The 16,906-nt window shown below is 46.3% G+C and overlaps 1 protein-coding gene across 1 annotated transcript; it reads right to left on the reverse strand.

Annotated features, from left to right (window-relative positions):
* Nucleotides 1–8,068: 8,068 nt before the first annotated feature.
* On the reverse strand, nucleotides 8,069–11,703 carry LOC100282642 (chalcone synthase). Its single transcript, NM_001155550.1, has 2 exons — nucleotides 11,392–11,703; nucleotides 8,069–9,222 (listed from the first exon to the last, which is right to left on the reverse strand). Exons 1-2 carry the CDS (start codon nucleotides 11,579–11,581, stop codon nucleotides 8,207–8,209), a joined length of 1,206 nt encoding a protein of 401 aa, NP_001149022.1. The 5' UTR covers nucleotides 11,582–11,703; the 3' UTR covers nucleotides 8,069–8,206.
* Nucleotides 11,704–16,906: the final 5,203 nt, after the last annotated feature.

Genomic DNA, 16,906 nt, shown 5'->3' on the forward strand with positions numbered 1-16,906 from the left:
TAAAATATGAAATATTGGGCTTTTTACCGGTTAGGAGTTCATAGGATGTCTTCTTGAGGATTCGGTGTAGATATAACCGGTTGATGGCGTAGCAGGCGGTGTTGACCGCCTCGGCCCAAAACCGATCCGGTGTCTTGTACTCATCAAGCATGGTTCTTGCCATGTCCAATAGAGTTCGATTCTTCCTCTCTACTACACCATTTTGTTGTGGCGTGTAGGGAGAGGAGAACTCATGCTTGATGCCCTCCTCCTCAAGAAAGCTTTCAATTTGAGAGTTCTTGAACTCCGTCCCGTTGTCGCTTCTAATTTTCTTGATCCTTAATCCGAACTCATTTTGAGCCCGTCTCAAGAATCCCTTTAAGGTCTCTTGGGTATGAGATTTTTCCTGTAAAAAGAATACCCAAGTGAAGCGAGAATAATCATCCACAATAACTAGACAGTACTTACTCCCGCCGATGCTTATGTACGCGATCGGGCCGAATAAATCCATGTGTAGGAGCTCCAGTGGCCTGTCACTTGTCATGATGTTCTTGTGTGGATGATGAGTGCCAACTTGCTTCCCGGCTTGGCATGCACTACAAATCCTGTCTTTCTCAAAATGAACATTTGTTAGTCCTAAAATGTGTTCTCCCTTTAGAAGCTTATGAAGATTCTTCATTCCAACATGGGCTAGTCGGTGGTGCCAGAGCCAACCCAAGTTAGTCTTAGCAATTAAGCAAGTGTCGAGTTCAGCTCTATCAAAATCTACCAAGTATAGCTGACCCTCTAACACTCCCTTAAATGCTATTGAATCATCACTTCTTCTAAAGACAGTGACACCTACATCAGTAAATAGACAGTTGTAGCCCATTTGACATAATTGAGATACAGAAAGCAAATTGTAATCTAAAGAATCTACAAGAAAAACATTGGAAATAGTATGGTCAGGTGATATAGCAATTTTACCCAATCCTTTGACCAAACCTTGATTTCCATCCCCGAATGTGATAGCTCGTTGGGGATCTTGGTTTTTCTCATATGAGGAGAACATCTTCTTCTCCCCTGTCATGTGGTTTGTGCACCCGCTGTCGAGTATCCAACTTGAGCCCTCGGATGCATAAACCTACAAAACAATTTTAGTTCTTGACTTTAGGTACCCAAACGGTTTTGGGTCCTTTGGCATTAGAAACAAGAACTTTGGGTACCCAAACACAAGTCTTGGAGCCCTTGTGTTTGCCCCCAACAAACTTGGCAACTATCTTGCCGGATTTGTTAGTCAAAACATAAGATGCATCAAAAGTCTTAAATGAAATGCCATGATCATTTGATGCACTAGGAGTTTTCTTTCTAGGCAACTTAGCACGGGTTGGTTGCCTAGAGCTAGATGTCTCACCCTTATACATAAAAGCATGGTTAGGGCCGGAGTGAGACTTCCTAGAATGAATTTTCCTAATTTTGCTCTCGGGATAACCGGCAGGGTACAAAATGTAACCCTCGTTATCCTGAGGCATGGGAGCCTTGCCCTTAACAAAGTTAGACAAATTTTTAGGAGGAGCATTAAGTTTGACATTGTCTCCCCTTTGGAAGCCAATGCCATCCTTGATGCCAGGGCGTCTCCCATTATAGAGCATACTTCTAGCAAATTTAAACTTTTCATTTTCTAAGTTATGCTCGGCAATTTTAGCATCTAATTTTGCTATATGATCATTTTGTTGTTTAATTAATACCATGTGATCATGAATAGCATTGATATCAACATCTCTACATCTATCACAAATAGACACATGCTCAACGATAGATGTAGAGGGTTTGCAAGAATTAAGTTCAACAATCTTAGCACGTAATATATCATTTTTATCTCTAAGATCAGAAATAGTAACATTGCAAACATCAAAATCTTTAGCCTTAGCAATCAAATTTTCATTTTCTACTCTAAGGCTAGCAAGAGAATCATTCAATTCCTTAATCTTAGCAAGCAAATCATCATTATCATTTCTAAGATTGGGAATTGAAGTATCACAAACATGAGAATCAACCTTAGCGATTAATTTAGCATTTTCATTTCTAAGGTTGGCAATAGTGTCATGGCATGTGCTTAGCTCACTAGATAATTTCTCACATTTTTCTACCTCTAGAGCATAAGCATTCTTAACCTTAACATGTTTCTTGTTTTCTTTAATTAGAAAATCCTCTTGGGAATCCAAAAGGTCATCTTTTTCATGAATAGCACTAATCAATTCATTTAACTTTTCTTTTTGTTCCATGTTAAGGTTGGCAAAAAGGGTACGCAAGTTATCCTCCTCATCACTAGCATTATCATCACTAGAAGACTCATATTTAGTGGAGGATTTGGATTTAACCTTCTTCTTTTTGCCGTCCTTTGCCATGAGGCACTTGTGGCCGACGTTGGGGAAGAGGAGTCCCTTGGTGACGGCGATGTTGGCGGCGTCCTCGTAGTCGGAGGAAGAGTCGGTGGAGCTCTCGTCGGAGTTCCACTCGCGGCACACGTGGGCATCGCCGCCCTTCTTCTTGTGGTACCTCTTCTTTTCTCTCCTCTTGCCCTTCTTGTCGTTATCCCTGTCACTGTCACTTGATAATGGACATTTAGCAATAAAGTGACCGGGCTTACCACACTTGTAGCAAACCTTCTTGGAACGGGATTTGTAATCCTTCCCCTTCCGTTGCTTGAGGATTTGGCGAAAGCTTTTGATGATTAAAGCCATCTCCTCATTGTCGAGCTTGGAGGCGTCAATTGGTTGTCTACTCGGTGTAGACTCCTCCTTCTTCTCCTCCGTCGCCTTAAAAGCCACCGGTTGGGCCTCGGACGTGGAGGGTTCATCAAGCTCGTTGATCTTCTTTGAGCCTTTAATCATACATTCAAAGCTCACAAAATTCCCGATTACTTCCTCGGGAGTCATTAGTGTATATCTTGGATTACCACGAATTAATTGTACTTGAGTAGGGTTAAGGAAAATGAGAGATCTTAGAATGACCTTAACCACCTCGTGGTCGTCCCACTTCTTGCTCCCGAGGTTGCGCACTTGGTTCACCAAGGTTTTGAGCCGGTTGTACATATCTTGTGGCTCCTCCCCTTGGCGAAGACGGAAGCGACCGAGCTCCCCCTCGATCGTTTCCCGCTTGGTGATCTTGGTGAGTTCATCACCCTCGTGCGCGGTCTTGAGAAGGTCCCAAATCTCCTTTGCATTCTTCAACCCTTGCACCTTGTTGTATTCCTCCTTACTTAGAGAGGCGAGGAGTATGGTTGTAGCTTGAGAGTTGAAGTGCTCGATTTGGGCCACTTCGTCCGTATCATAATCTTCATCCCCTATGGATGGTACCTGTGCTCCAAACTCAACAACATTCCATATACTTTTGTGGAGTGAGGTTAGATGAAATTTCATTAAATCACTCCACCTAGCGTAATCTTCGCCATCAAAAGTTGGCGGTTTGCCTAATGGAATGGAAAGTAATGGAGTATGTCTAGATGTACGAGGATAGTGTAAGGGGATCTTACTAAACTTCTTGCGCTCTTGGCGCTTAGAAGTTACGGACGGCGCATCGGAGTCAGAGGTCGATGTTGATGAAGTGTCGGTCTCGTAGTAGACCACCTTCCTCATCCTCTTGTGCTTGTCGCCTTTCTGATGCGACTTGTGGGAAGAAGATTTCTCCTTCTTCTCTTTGTGGTGAGAAGAAGAAGATCTTTTCTCCTTCCGTTTGGAGGAGTCCTTCTTCTTCTCCTTCCTCTTGGTGCGGGACTCTTCTGATGAAGTGCTCCCGTGGCTCGTAGTGGGCTTGTCGCCGGTCTCCATCTCCCTCTTGGTGTGATCTCCCGACATCACTTCGAGCGGTTAGGCTCTAATGAAGCATCGGGCTCTGATACCAATTGAAAGTCGCCTAGAGGGGGGGGGGGGTGAATAGGGCGAAACTGAAACTCTAAAAAATAATCACAACTACAAGCCGGGTTAGCGTTAGAAATATAATAGAGTCCACGAGAGAGGGTGCAAAACAAATCGCAAGCGAATAATGAAGTGAGACACGCGGATTTGTTTTACCGAGGTTCGGTTCTCTCAAACCTACTCCCCGTTGAGGAGGCCACAAAGGCCGGGTCTCTTTCAACCCTTACCCTCTCTCAAACGATCCCACGGACCGAGTGAGCTTTCTCTTCTCAATCACTTGGAACACAAAGTTCCCACAAGGACCACCACAAGATTGGTGTCTCTTGCCTCAATTACAAGTGAGTTTGATCGCAAGAAAGAATCAAGAAAGAAGAAAGCAATCCAAGCGCAAGAGCTCGAAAGAACACAAGCAAATCTCTCTCACTAGTCACTAAAGCTCTGTGTGGAATTTGGGAGAGGATTTGATCTCTTGAGTGTGTCTAGAATTGAATGCCTAGCTCTTGTAAAGGGTTGGAAGTGTGAAAACTTGGATGACTTGAATGTGGGGTGGTTGCGGGTATTTATAGCCCCAACCACCAAACTAGCTGTTTGGTGAGGCTGTCTGTCGAATGGTGCACCGGACAGTCCCGTGCACACCGGACATGTCCGGTGCGACAGCCACGTCACCAAAGCCGTTGGGTTCCGACCGTTGGAGCTCTGACTTCTGGGCCCGCCTGGATGTCCGGTGGCGCACCGGACATGTACTGTAGAGTGTCCGGTGCGCCAGCATGGGCGTGCCTGCCCTCTGCGCGCGCTGGCGCGCATTTAATGCGCCGCAGGTAGCCGTTGGCGCCAGAAGTAGCCGTTGCCCCGCAGTTACACCGGACAGTCCGGTGTACACCGGACATGTCCGGTGAATTATAGCGGAGTAGCCGTTCTGAATTCCCGAGACTGATGAGTTCCGGAGGCCGCTCTTCCTTGGAGCACCGGACATGTCCGGTGTACACCGGACAGTCCGGTGAATTATAGTGGAGTTGCCTCTGGAATTTCCTGAAGGTGACGAGTTGGAGTTGGAGTCCTCTGGTGCACCGAACATGTCCGGTGGCACACCGGACAGTCCGGTGCGCCAGACCAGAGGTGCCTTCGGTTGCCCCTGTGCTCTTTTGTCGAACCCAACACTTGGTCTTTTTATTGGCTAAGTGTGAATCTTTGGCACCTGTATAACTTATACACTAGAGCAAACTAGTTAGTCCAATTATTTGTGTTGGGCAATTCAACCACCAAAATTAATTAGGGACTAGGTGTAAGCCTAATTCCCTTTCAGTATCTATACTTGGGCCCTAAGGGGGTTGTTATACTTCTGCGACTCCAGCTCCTTAGTGGCCCTAGGCTCCGTCGCAATGGACGATCTAAGTTGTTCCGTTGGCTTATGTGAAGGATGAGTGGGTCCGGTCCAATCAACGACGAAGTCGGCTAGAACCTGTGATTTGATGGCGCTTCTAGATTCAAAGACCAAGTGGTATTCTGATAGTTCCATGACCCATTTCCCTATTCAGGCAGAGGCCTCAGGATAACTGTAAATTCTAATAGACTTCGCTTTATTAGCACTATGATTTTGTGATCCTCAAAATAGTGCCTTAGTTTTCTTGACGCCATTACCACATCATATGCGATCTTCTCCATTTCGAACATATGGGTTTTTGAATCTATGAGGACTTGACTGATGAATTACACTGGGGACTGGACCAGTCTGCCTTCGGATAGTTTTTCTTATACAAGGGCCGCGCTCACCGCGTCTGGGAGGCTGCAAAGTAGAGCAATAGCTCGGCTCTTGGGCTAGATAGGGTATGTAGCGAGGTCTGTCAGGTACGATTTAAGGTCTTCGAATGCAACTACTTGCTTTGGGCCCCAAGCAAAATCCCTGGCCCCTCGCATAACCTTTAGGAGCGATAGGCTTCACTCGGCTAACTTTGAGATGAACCTATTTAGAGCTCATACGACCAGTTAGCTTTGATTGTCTACAGTGGGTGCATTTCTACTATGGCCCTGATTTTATCAGGGTTTGCCTCGATGCCCTTCCTTGACATTAGGTATCCCAGGACCTTTCCCTTGTGGATGCCGAAGACACACTTTTCTAGGTTGAGCCGTAGTCTGGCCTCTCTCATGTTAGCAAATGTCTCTGCTAGGTCTGCCAGGTGGTTGGCTTTGTTTTTTCTTGGGACAACGATGCCATCGACATAGGTGAATATGTTTCTGTCAACCTGGTCCTTGAGTATGGACTGCGTGAGGCGGGAAAAAGTAGACCTAGCATTTTTTAGCCCTTCAGGCATCTTCACGAAACAGTAGGTGCCGAAGGGGTGATGAAACTGGTGTTTGCCTTATCGTCCTCGCTGAGGAATATCTGATGGTAACCAGAAAAACAATCGCGGAGGAACATGACTTCGTAGCTTGTTGCAGTGTCGACTATTTTGTAGATACGGGAGAGTGGAAACTCGTCTTTGGGGCGGGCTTTATTTATGCTGGAGAAATCAATGCACATGCTCCATTTGCTGTTTTTCTTTTTCACCATGACAATGTTTGCGAGCCAGGCGGGGTACTCAATTGGTTCAATGAATTTTGCATCCAGGAGACGCTGGACCTCGGCCTTGGCTAGCTCTGCCTTCTCGTCTGACATTTTGCGGAAGCGCTGCTTCTTGGGGAGACGGAGGGGTTGATATGCAGCCTATGCTTGATGATACTTCGGCTGACTCCGACCAGATCGGATAACAACCATGTGAAGACATCCTAATTTCGATGTAGGCAGTCGAGCAAGCTGGCCTCCTCTTGCGGAGGAGGTAATAATAGTGCAATTGACCTTTTTCTAACATTATTCCTGTTTTCACTAAATATGTGAGTGTGAGTCCACGTCGATAAGATGGCTCCACAATCCTTAATTAGCACATGGTGAAAAAGGTATCTGCTCTAAAGTCTTATTCAAAACCTCTAAAACTAATAGTCTAAAATTAATAATTAGCGGCTAAAACTAGCCGAGAAGTTTAGAACGATTCAACTAATGAACCAGCTAACTATTAGCTACACTTTTTAAATAGTCATTAGTTATCAGCTGCCCTAAACCCAGATAAAACCAGTTAACAGTTTATTAGCTTGCTAACAAGTGGTTCTAGACGTTTGGAACGGCGGCCTAATCTTTTAACAAGTGGTTCTAGACGTTTGGAACGGCAGCCTAATCTTTTTTTCCCCTAGGTATGTGAACGTACGATGCGAGAAGGCAGACATGGGTGTTGTGGCAGCAGTAGTAAGCCACATTGCGAAGCAAAACTACTTGTGTAAAATCGAAGTAAAGTTAGCCTCTTGTTTTTTGTTTTAGGCGATAACCACGTTAGGCATAAAGAACCGCAGTTTCAAGTGCACCAACTACTGAAATCCGAATTTATGCTAGTACAGCTAGCCATTTGATTTGATTTACTTGCGATTTGCGAGTAGCAAAGTAAGCAGATAGATGCCGTTGAGGCGTTAATACCACGCTCACCACCACCTAGTCACCCCTCTACACCGGAAGGTGTTGCCTCTGCCCTCTGCTTTCCAGAGTTGCACTACTTGTGCCGTTGGGCTTGACGGGGGCGGAAGCTGTGGGCTAGTCCAGTGGGCCAATTCCCACTGATGTGTTTGTTAAGTGCACGCGCTGGGCCGGCTGCTCCCTTGATAGCTTTTTGGGCCTAGTTACATACCAACCAAGGCCTCTATCTTCGGCCACACCACATGCATGCCTGTGATCGAACTTGATTTATTTATATCATCATCATTGAAATGGAGATGCAATGCGCTAGTATTATGTCCATTCTTCCTTTTTAGACCCAGAGGTCTAGAGTTTGAACAAACGGTCAGGGTTTTCAACCCACCAGACAAGTACAGAAGGCGGGGACGGCAATAGACCTCTCACTATTGAGGTGCACGCACTGGAAAACGACAGCCTACTACAATTCCTTTTTAGATACTACTAGAAGGGATTTCATTTCATACATAGGATAGGAGTACAACCAACTTGAGCTGGTGCACTGCAAATTAATGACAGCTCAACAATTCATTTTTTTTTTTGTTTTGTCTTGAGCAAACAGATTAAAATATAAAATAAAAAAACCAGCCAAGCTTGTCTTACACAGGTACTATACAATACCTCACCATCCATGCGGTTTTATGACTCCACTCTTGAGCTAGCTCGCCCATAATAAAATTAATTAAGGGTTTTAAAACAGCTACTAGGACACAAGACAGATAGTAATTAATTACGCAGATACATTATTCGTAGGTCGGGTCGTTCATGTCTGGAGCGATCGCGAGGATAGATGGACGACTCAGGCGGCGGTGGGCGCTCCGGTGGTGATGGGGACGCTGTGGAGCACGACGGTCTCGACGGTGAGGCCCGGGCCGAAGCCGAAGAGGACGCCCCAGTCGAGCCCCTCGCCGGTGGTGGCCTGGCCGTCCTCGGCGGAGCGCTTGCGCATCTCGTCCAGGATGAAGAGCACGCAGGCGCTGGACATGTTGCCGTACTCGGAGAGGACGTGGCGGGTGGCGCGCATCCTGGCCTTGTCCAGCCCGACCCTGGCCTCCACCTGGTCCAGGATGGCGGGCCCGCCGGGGTGCGCCACCCAGAAGATGGAGTTCCAGTCGGAGATGCCGAGCGGCTCGAACGCGTCCTCCAGCGCGCGCTCGATGTTCTTGGAGATGAGCCCGGGCACGTCCTTGAGCAGGTGGAACGTCAGCCCCACCTCGCGGAGGTGGCCGTCGATGGCGCCCTCCGAGTCGGGCAGGATGGTCTGCGCCGCCGACACGAGCTGGAACAGCGGGCGCTCGACCCGCCCGTCCGGGTCGGCGCCCACCACGACGGCCGCCGCGCCGTCGCCGAACAGCGCCTGCCCCACGAGCGAGTCCAGGTGCGACTCGGACGGCCCGCGGAACGTCACGGCCGTGATCTCCGAGCACACCACCAGGACCCTCGCCCCGCGGTTGTTCTCCGCCAGGTCCTTGGCCACGCGCAGCACCGTGCCGCCCGCGAAGCACCCCTGCTGGTACATCATCAGGCGGTTCACGGACGGGCGCAGCCCCAGCGCCTTGGTCAGCTGGTAGTCGGCGCCCGGCATGTCCACCCCCGACGTGGTGCAGAACACCAGGTGCGTGATCCGCGACTTGGGCTGCCCCCACTCCTTGATCGCCTTCTGCGCCGCCGCCTTCCCCAGCTTCGGCACCTCCGTCACCACCACGTCCTGCCGCGCGTCCAGCGACGGCGCCATGTACGCGCACATGCTCGGGTTCTCCGACAGGAACTCCTCCGTCAGGTGCATGTACCGCTTCCGGATCATCGACTTGTCGCCTGCACGGATGCCATGGCCATGCCATGCAATGGAATTAGCTAGGAGCACCGTTGCCTTGACGATGGCGGATCGGCCGGCATGCCGTTGCTGTCTGCCCTGTGGGCCCTGAGCCCAACATATTCTTGGGCTACAAGCATGCAAGTACGCGTAGTATATAGCACGTAGGCCGGCCCGGCCCGTCGCCGTCCACGAAAAGAAGCAAATAAGTGTAGCACCAGTTTGTCTCCTCCGGCATTAAAGTTTGATTAGATTTCTAAGATTTGTTTGTTACTAGTACCAAGAGATTAACAAGGCCTGATTATTTTTAATTTTTTTTGGGAAGGTTGGATCAGCAGCAGGCCGTCAACTAGCTAGGAGTAGCTAGCAACTAGTAGACGCGCCTTGACTTATTATTATTACCATGCTTGCTACTAACAGTCTGTTATTATTCAACTTACACTTTTTTGTTATTATTTTCAAGATGATCCGTACGTGTGCTGTCGCCGGCATGCACGCACGGCCGTTGTTGACCCTCCTCCACTTCATCACATTCCCATGAACTCCGTACGGCCGGTATTGGGCTAGCTAGCTAGCTAGCTAGAATGCACGCTTGTCGCGTGCTCGTCGATGGCCCCCGGAATTCCAGGAACACGGGGTTTTTATGCATGTGTGGTGCACACAAGTTTGTGCTGTTTTGTGTCACGTATCCAGTTCATGGTTATATATCACATATAGTCTAAGGTATCTACACTAGCAGAAAAGAGTTCAAAGCACGCGGTGGGATTTGATTTTTTGCAAATGAATTTGATTATCAACCGCCAGTACTATTTGTAGTGGCAATTTTTTTTTAAAAAAACAGCCACTAGAAAACATTTTCATCCTTAATTTTTTTAGTTTTTCAAACGACATCGGATGGTAAAACCACCAACATAAAAATTTGTAGATCTTCAAAAGTTATGGAACTTTATAATTGAAAACTTTTTTTATTTGAAATCATCTCGTCTCTCAAAAAATGCATTCGAATTTGTCAAATGCAAAATGCAAATTTTGCAAACGACCTCGCATGGAAAGAAAGGTATCAAGATAAAAGTTATATAACTTCAAAAGTTACGAAACTTTGTAGTTAACAACTTTTTTCGTTTGGATTCGTTCATAGCCTCAAGTAGTCAATTTATACTCGAATTTGTTCTACGTGGGCAACAAAACTGCAATATAGATACAAGGCACGTCATATAGGTGAAGTGGTAGAGGAGGCTTCGCGTGAGGGAGTGGTTTTTTGTGGGTTAGATTCCAACCGGCCGCGAATTTTCCGCGAAAAATATCACGACTTGCGACTTCAACGGAGCCACGAATTTGTACAATTTTTTTTCTACTGGCCCGTAGAACTAGCGGATCTGAAAAACGCTAATGCAAATGTGTTCAGAACCGACTGTATAGAGCTTCTCTGTACCAGTGCTGAGCCTTGTATCTTATATATTAATTCACTAGAACACTTAAGACATGTCTCATTTACGTGGGTTGTATGGATGAAATCGTATATTAGAACCATGCTAGTGTGCTACGTCGTGTTTTTTTTCTTCACTTGTCTCCTTCAAACACCACTTAATTAAGATACGAGTAATTTATATAATATAGGTTGTACGTACTGCATGTGCCCTAGCTAACAAACCGTTTGTTGGCTAATTCTAGTGCGTGCGTGGTTTAATTTGCTACCGTACCCGGGGCAATCTCTCTAGCTAATTCTTCTCTACCTGGACATGTGGTCCTAGCTGATTAAGGATTAAATATTTGGCTCGCGTGAGTGCATGCATGCATGCATGTCTGCTTCTGTCGTCGTCAACAGAGTAGGAAGAAGACTAGTGGTGCAATAATAAGTGCGGAATTTTGAAGCAAGAGACGAGCGAGACCGTAGTCATGCATCGCTCGATCTCCACTGCAGTACTGTACGGTGGTCGTCATTGTCAAGCTATAGAGTCTAGTACGACGTTATAACGCCATGCAGCATGCGTGCGTGGTCGATCGTCGACGAGAAGAAGAAACAAGAGAGCGAGCGGGAGACGGTGTGTGGACGACGACGATGACGACGACGTGCTGAACGAAGCAAGCTCTTGCGGTTTTGATGCGTAGAGCGAGCGTGGACGACGATAGTAGGTAGGGTAGGGTAGGGTAGGGGTAGTAGAGATACTCACACATCCTCTTGAACTTCTCCTTGAGGTCGGTGAGGTGGTCGCTCTTGGTGATCCGGAAGTAGTAGTCCGGGTAGTCGGCCTGGTACACGCAGTTGGCGGGCGTCGCCGTCCCGATGGCCAGCACGGTGGCGGGGCCGGTCGCGCGCTGGCCCTTCCTCACCTCGTCCACGGTCACGGTGGCGCCGGCCATCGATCGTCTCTCTTCCTCTCGTACGTTGTACCAGAGGCGGCCGGCAGGGGTCGTCGGAGCAAGCGAGAGCTAGTAGTCGTCGGAGGAGCTCTTTCACGCTAGTTAGCTAGTCTTAATGGCAGAGGAGGCCCGCCGGGGTGCGGTGCTTATATAGCCGCGCGGTCGGGTTAGGTGAGTTGGACGGGCGCAAGGGCCGCCACGGGGTGCTTTAGTAGTTAGTTGGGTCGCGTGGGTATGGCTAGTTCTCGCTCGTTCTCGCGTCGTCACCTGGTCAGCTACCACGGCTTCGTTTCAACAATAATCGTCTCTCGGTGGTGAAAACCCACGTACTGGCAAACCAACCTTTTTCCGTAGTAGTAATAATGTAGTATATTTTTACAACCGTACGTCGGCCCTCTTGTGTTCAGGATAATGGCCACCCGTTACGATTTAGGAACATGTACGTTAACACTAAACCAGTACGTGTTGTTGATTCATCGATGCACTGCAGGCTAGCTGCAGCTGCACGACAATATAATTGCTCGCAGGATTATGGGGATCCAACAAACAAAAGACACGTCCACACCACTTCTACATTCTGTATTACCCTCTTTTTTTTTTGCCCTTGTCTCCCTTACACTACTGGACACGGCTTATTTGCCGAGTTCTGCAAAGGCTCGAAAGCACGCACTCGACAAAGAAGGCTCGTTAAAACGGTGGTCATCGGTGACAACGGCTTGTTTGTCGGGTACTTGCAATTGGCCACTCGGTAAAGTAAAGTCGTCGTGACGGCAGCGGGTGACTGTGACAGAGCCTTTTGCCTGGGTCTGAGGCACTCGGCAAAAAACCTCCGACGGGCCTCCCTGCATAGTTTCTATACCGAGTGCGCCGTATGACACTCGACAGAGGTTGATCCTTTGCCGAGTGCCAGTTGCTGAAGCACTCGGCAAAAGATTGCACGTCTGCCGAGTACCTGAGACATATCACTCGGCAAACGTGGAGCCTTTGCCGAGTACCTTAGACATAACACTCACAAAGATAATTTCCCGGTTACCAGCTATTCTACCTTGGTTGTACCCTTTGCCGAGTGCAACACTCGGCAAAGTGTCCACATACCCGCTTTTTAATTTGTTTTTTTATATTCCGTCCAAACAAACAAAAGATATATCAACACCTCATGTACTTCACAAATATCACATACATCATATCGCAAACATCATAGAACCATCACATACATCATAGATCTCACATATCTCGCAAACATCACAAGTTTCTTCACAAACATCTTAAAAGTGACATGTCTACCAAAATAGTTCACAAGACTCACTAGTAGTCACACACATAAGTTTACAAACTTCAAATGTATGTCACAAACAAGTCTCTAAAGAGCATCAGTGAGGTGCACAATTACTTTGGTGAGGCAAAGGGTTGGGCGAAGCTTGCGGGTCAATTGATGTCGCTAACTTTGTCTACACAAAGAATAGATTACCTATGTGAGACAAGATAAATATATATCATAAATGACTACATAAAGAAACTAATGAGGTTGAGGTCGAGTGAACAATGTAGCTGGCAGAGCTAGACCTGTTGCGGCTCCAAGACTCTGCATGTACTGAAACATCTCCGCGATCCTCTCCTAATCGCCCAAGCGTGCGGCCCGTTCTGCCTCCCACTTCGCCCTCATCCTCGCCTCCATCTCCATACATTCTCTCCTCTCTTCTTCTAGCCGGGCCTGTAATATTTCACCCTAATGTTACAATAATGCAAAGAAAAGGTATATAACTCAAAGAATGATAAGGCTCAGAAGCACTAACATGTAGTTCTTGTATTCGAGATCGTGAGGTGTCCCACTAAGGTCGTATGGCCAAGCTCGCTCTCTTGCTCCTTGCTCGAACCTGAGATAGAGTTGGAGTGAATGATGAGTCGATTGCGGCATCAACAATCCAGTACCAGCCATGTCCCTTGCGTCCTTCGACCCTCATGAGGATATCTCCATTAATGTCCTCGGTCCTCAGATCATACTCTGGCCCGTAGAACTCCCTTGCCACGGTGGTATACTCACTGAGACAGGTGTGGACTAAGGGGTTGCTATATGCCTTAGGCCCATCCTCTAGGTTGTAGGTGATGTCTGACGTCGCCTTGCCCTTATGGGCCATAGCATACATAGAGAAGATGGAGCAAGGCTAGCCACCATGTGACATCGACTGTGACAAAACCAACAAGATGATCAGCAATCATGTATAATCGAACATAAGCAAAAGTAAATGAATTTGCGTACCCATGCTTCTGCATATCCAGTGAGGTTGCGTCTGTCTTGATGGTGGGAGACACCTGGCATCATCAAATGCCAGTTCCGGCAAGCGTTGTGCATCTCGTCCTACTTGTTGGAGCACCAACTTTCCACCATCTGCTTCCAGCACTCAGGGTGTGCGGCGCACCAATAAGGAGTCATCTACATAAAATCAAGTACATGACATATTAGAAGATAAAATTATGCATATTTAATGTTGATATCTATGTTATGTATTTACATGCATGTACTGCTCCCGAGTCAATGACAAATATTTAAGAACAGAGGTAGTATTAAACAATATAGTGCGAGGAAGACTTACCCACGGTTCACCCTTCACTCGCTCCACCTTGTTGTTGAATCTCCTGCCGTCCCGATCCACTACATCGGGGGCGACAGCATAGTGGTCGAAGGAATACGCCGAGGCCATCACTTATATTGTTGCCCAGGCAACTGAGAGACCGATGTATGTTGCTACATGGTAGACAATATAGGATTCCCAAAACTTGAGGATGTTCTGTCTATGGTGCTCTTCGATGAGTTTTCAGATTGCCTCACATATACACATTTCAAGGTATAGCTCACAATGCTTTTTGCTGCTTTGGATAAGCATAATGCTATATGACTTAACTCTTAATTTCATTTCGTCTTTGTAGGGGTTAAACTTGAGCAAGGCATTAAAAACCAGATTTTTTTAGGGTGATGATGCCCAAAAAGAAATTATAAACGTTTGGTTCAAAGTGTCTGAGCTTTTCTTTGATTGTGAAGAAAAGAGAAAACATTCAAAATTCTGGAGGACTTTAATGAAAGTTGAAGCGAAGTTCAGGCTTTGACTTAGGAAAAAAGTAAAGCTCTAAAGTTTAAAGAAATAATGTATGGCAAGATCTCAGAGCTCGGAGCGCTAAACTTGGAAAAGACAAGTGTCTTGCCACACTTGAAGCTGAAATGAAGCAGCTAAAAGAAAAATACGAAGCTGAAACTGACAAAATAAGAAGAGCATCTGCTGAAGCGATTGTTAATTTTGAACTTGAAAATGTAAGAAGGAAGATGCTATAGCCGAAAAAGATCATCTAAATACACTTGTTGGGAACTTTCGAAGCCTGAAGGTCGATTGCTTCTGCGTAGCCACAAGGTGCTATGAAGAGCTATAGAGGACCTTTTCCTTGGTTGGGGCAAGGTCTTGGGACAGAAATTTCATTGATGGTGATATTGTCGGTGTCATGAGGTGGATTCATGGTGAGGTAGGGGCTTTTAAGGTTATCCTCTCGACTCAGGAGGATTATTGTGCATGGATAGGTGCCCAAAGCACTTCTTTGGTACTTCTGAGAGCTGGTTTTGGGCACTTGAAGACCTGTTTGGACCCTGACTTCAAGGTGTCTATAGAGCATGTTAAAAGATCAACTGTTGAAGCTTCAGAATGGGGAAAGAACTTTTTGTTTGACATATGGTTGAAAGGTGAAAAGGAGATTGCCCTTGAAGAGTCAAAGAAGAACAGAGATAAGGTTTATATTTACCAACTTCTTCTCAGCTTTGTACTACTACAAAGAAGTATGCACGTTATTTTGATATCTAACTTACTGTGGGCACGGAAGGCAGCTAAAAAGGTTGTGGCTATCAGAAAATCTCTACAACCAAAGGAGCCAGAAGGTGTGTAATTTTGTTTTGTTTCACTGTGCTTTTTGATCTATTTAGTATGCCTGCTGGGGTTCTTATTTTCTCCACTTGGCTTTTTGCTGGGATGCTTCCCCTTCGCAGGCCATAATTGAAGTTAACTAGTCCAAAGTCGATGTTGAAGCAGTTGCTGTTGAAGCAGCAAAGAAAATTACGGATGATATTATTTTGAAAATTTATAGCGATCTTTACGATGAAGTGATGCAAGGACAATGAATGCTTGAAGAACTCTTCTATTGTAACATTTGTGATGTAATATGATGCACTCTACTTTCTGCGTTTGTGAGGTGTGAAATTCAATTCTTATGCGTTTTTTAGTCGAAGGCGAAAAACACTTTCCCTTCTTTTCACATGTTACAAAGGCAATGCCCTTTGTTATTGTCTTCGATTACTCAAAGTTGTTTTGAAATCGGTAAGACTTCATAAACGTTGCTTTAGCATATATAAAGTTTTTGACTCCATATTCCCTTGGGAACGACTTTAGAGTCCTTTATACCTTCGCTTTGATGCATAAAATCACTTGAGCTCTGCATCCCCTTAGAAACAACTTCAGAGCAATTCCTTTTGACTCTACATTCTCTTAGGACGACTTTGGAGTCCTTTCATTATTACTAGGTGATTTCAATTGAGCTCTGCATTTCCTTAGGAATGACTTCAGAGCATTTTCACCTTTCCTAGGTGATTTAACTTGAGCTTTGCATTCCCTTAGGAACAACTTCGAAGCTTTTTCACTTTTGCTAGGTGATCTCACTTGTGGGAATGATTTCGGAGCTTTTTCACCTTTACTAGGAAGGTCCACCGATTGCTATTGCTCTGTCATTGCACTCGAAGGTGAAAGCACATTATTACATAAAATTACGTAATACAAAGAAGAGAGAATTGCAAGTAAAGTGTTTTGATAGCTTTGGGTTTGCTTACCCAACCCCTTAGGGATCTCAGTATATATGTTGTCTCTAGGACCATACTGTTGACCGTACAGGCTTCAGAGGCTTCCCTTCTCCCTTGTTGCATAACTTGCAATGGGAACTTGGGATGATGGCCAGCAGGAATTTGACCATAAAGAGGTGGCTCTGGGATGAAAGAAGCGGATGGCGACCATAAAGAGGGTCCTGAGGTTGGACATAATGTGGAATGTAGGGTGAGTAGTACGAAGATGTACTGAACACCTCCTTCAGCTGGAAAGGTTGGGCAGCCGAAGTAGCAATCTCCATTTTCTTATGGATGGTGTGGTGACATATCCTTGTTGTGTGGCCTTTATCTTTGCCGCAAAACACACAGAATGGATTTCTTGGTTGTGCATTAAACATGCTACCAAAGCTTTGGCCTCCTCTTCCCTCTTTTGGAGCTGGTGGGCGGAAGGTGCTTTGAGAGGAGTGCTACTGTTG

The sequence above is a fragment of the Zea mays genome, chromosome 2, assembly GCF_902167145.1.
Source record: "Zea mays cultivar B73 chromosome 2, Zm-B73-REFERENCE-NAM-5.0, whole genome shotgun sequence".
NCBI lineage: Eukaryota > Viridiplantae > Streptophyta > Magnoliopsida > Poales > Poaceae > Zea > Zea mays.

Coding starts and splice junctions, on each gene's coding strand:
- LOC100282642 (NM_001155550.1), bottom strand. CDS start 11,581: ATGGCCGGCGCCACCGTGACCGTGGACGAGGTGAGGAAGGGCCAGCGC. Junction 9,223..11,391: donor GGAGAAGTTCAAGAGGATGT/GTGAGTATCTCT, acceptor GCATCCGTGCAG/GCGACAAGTCGATGATCCGG.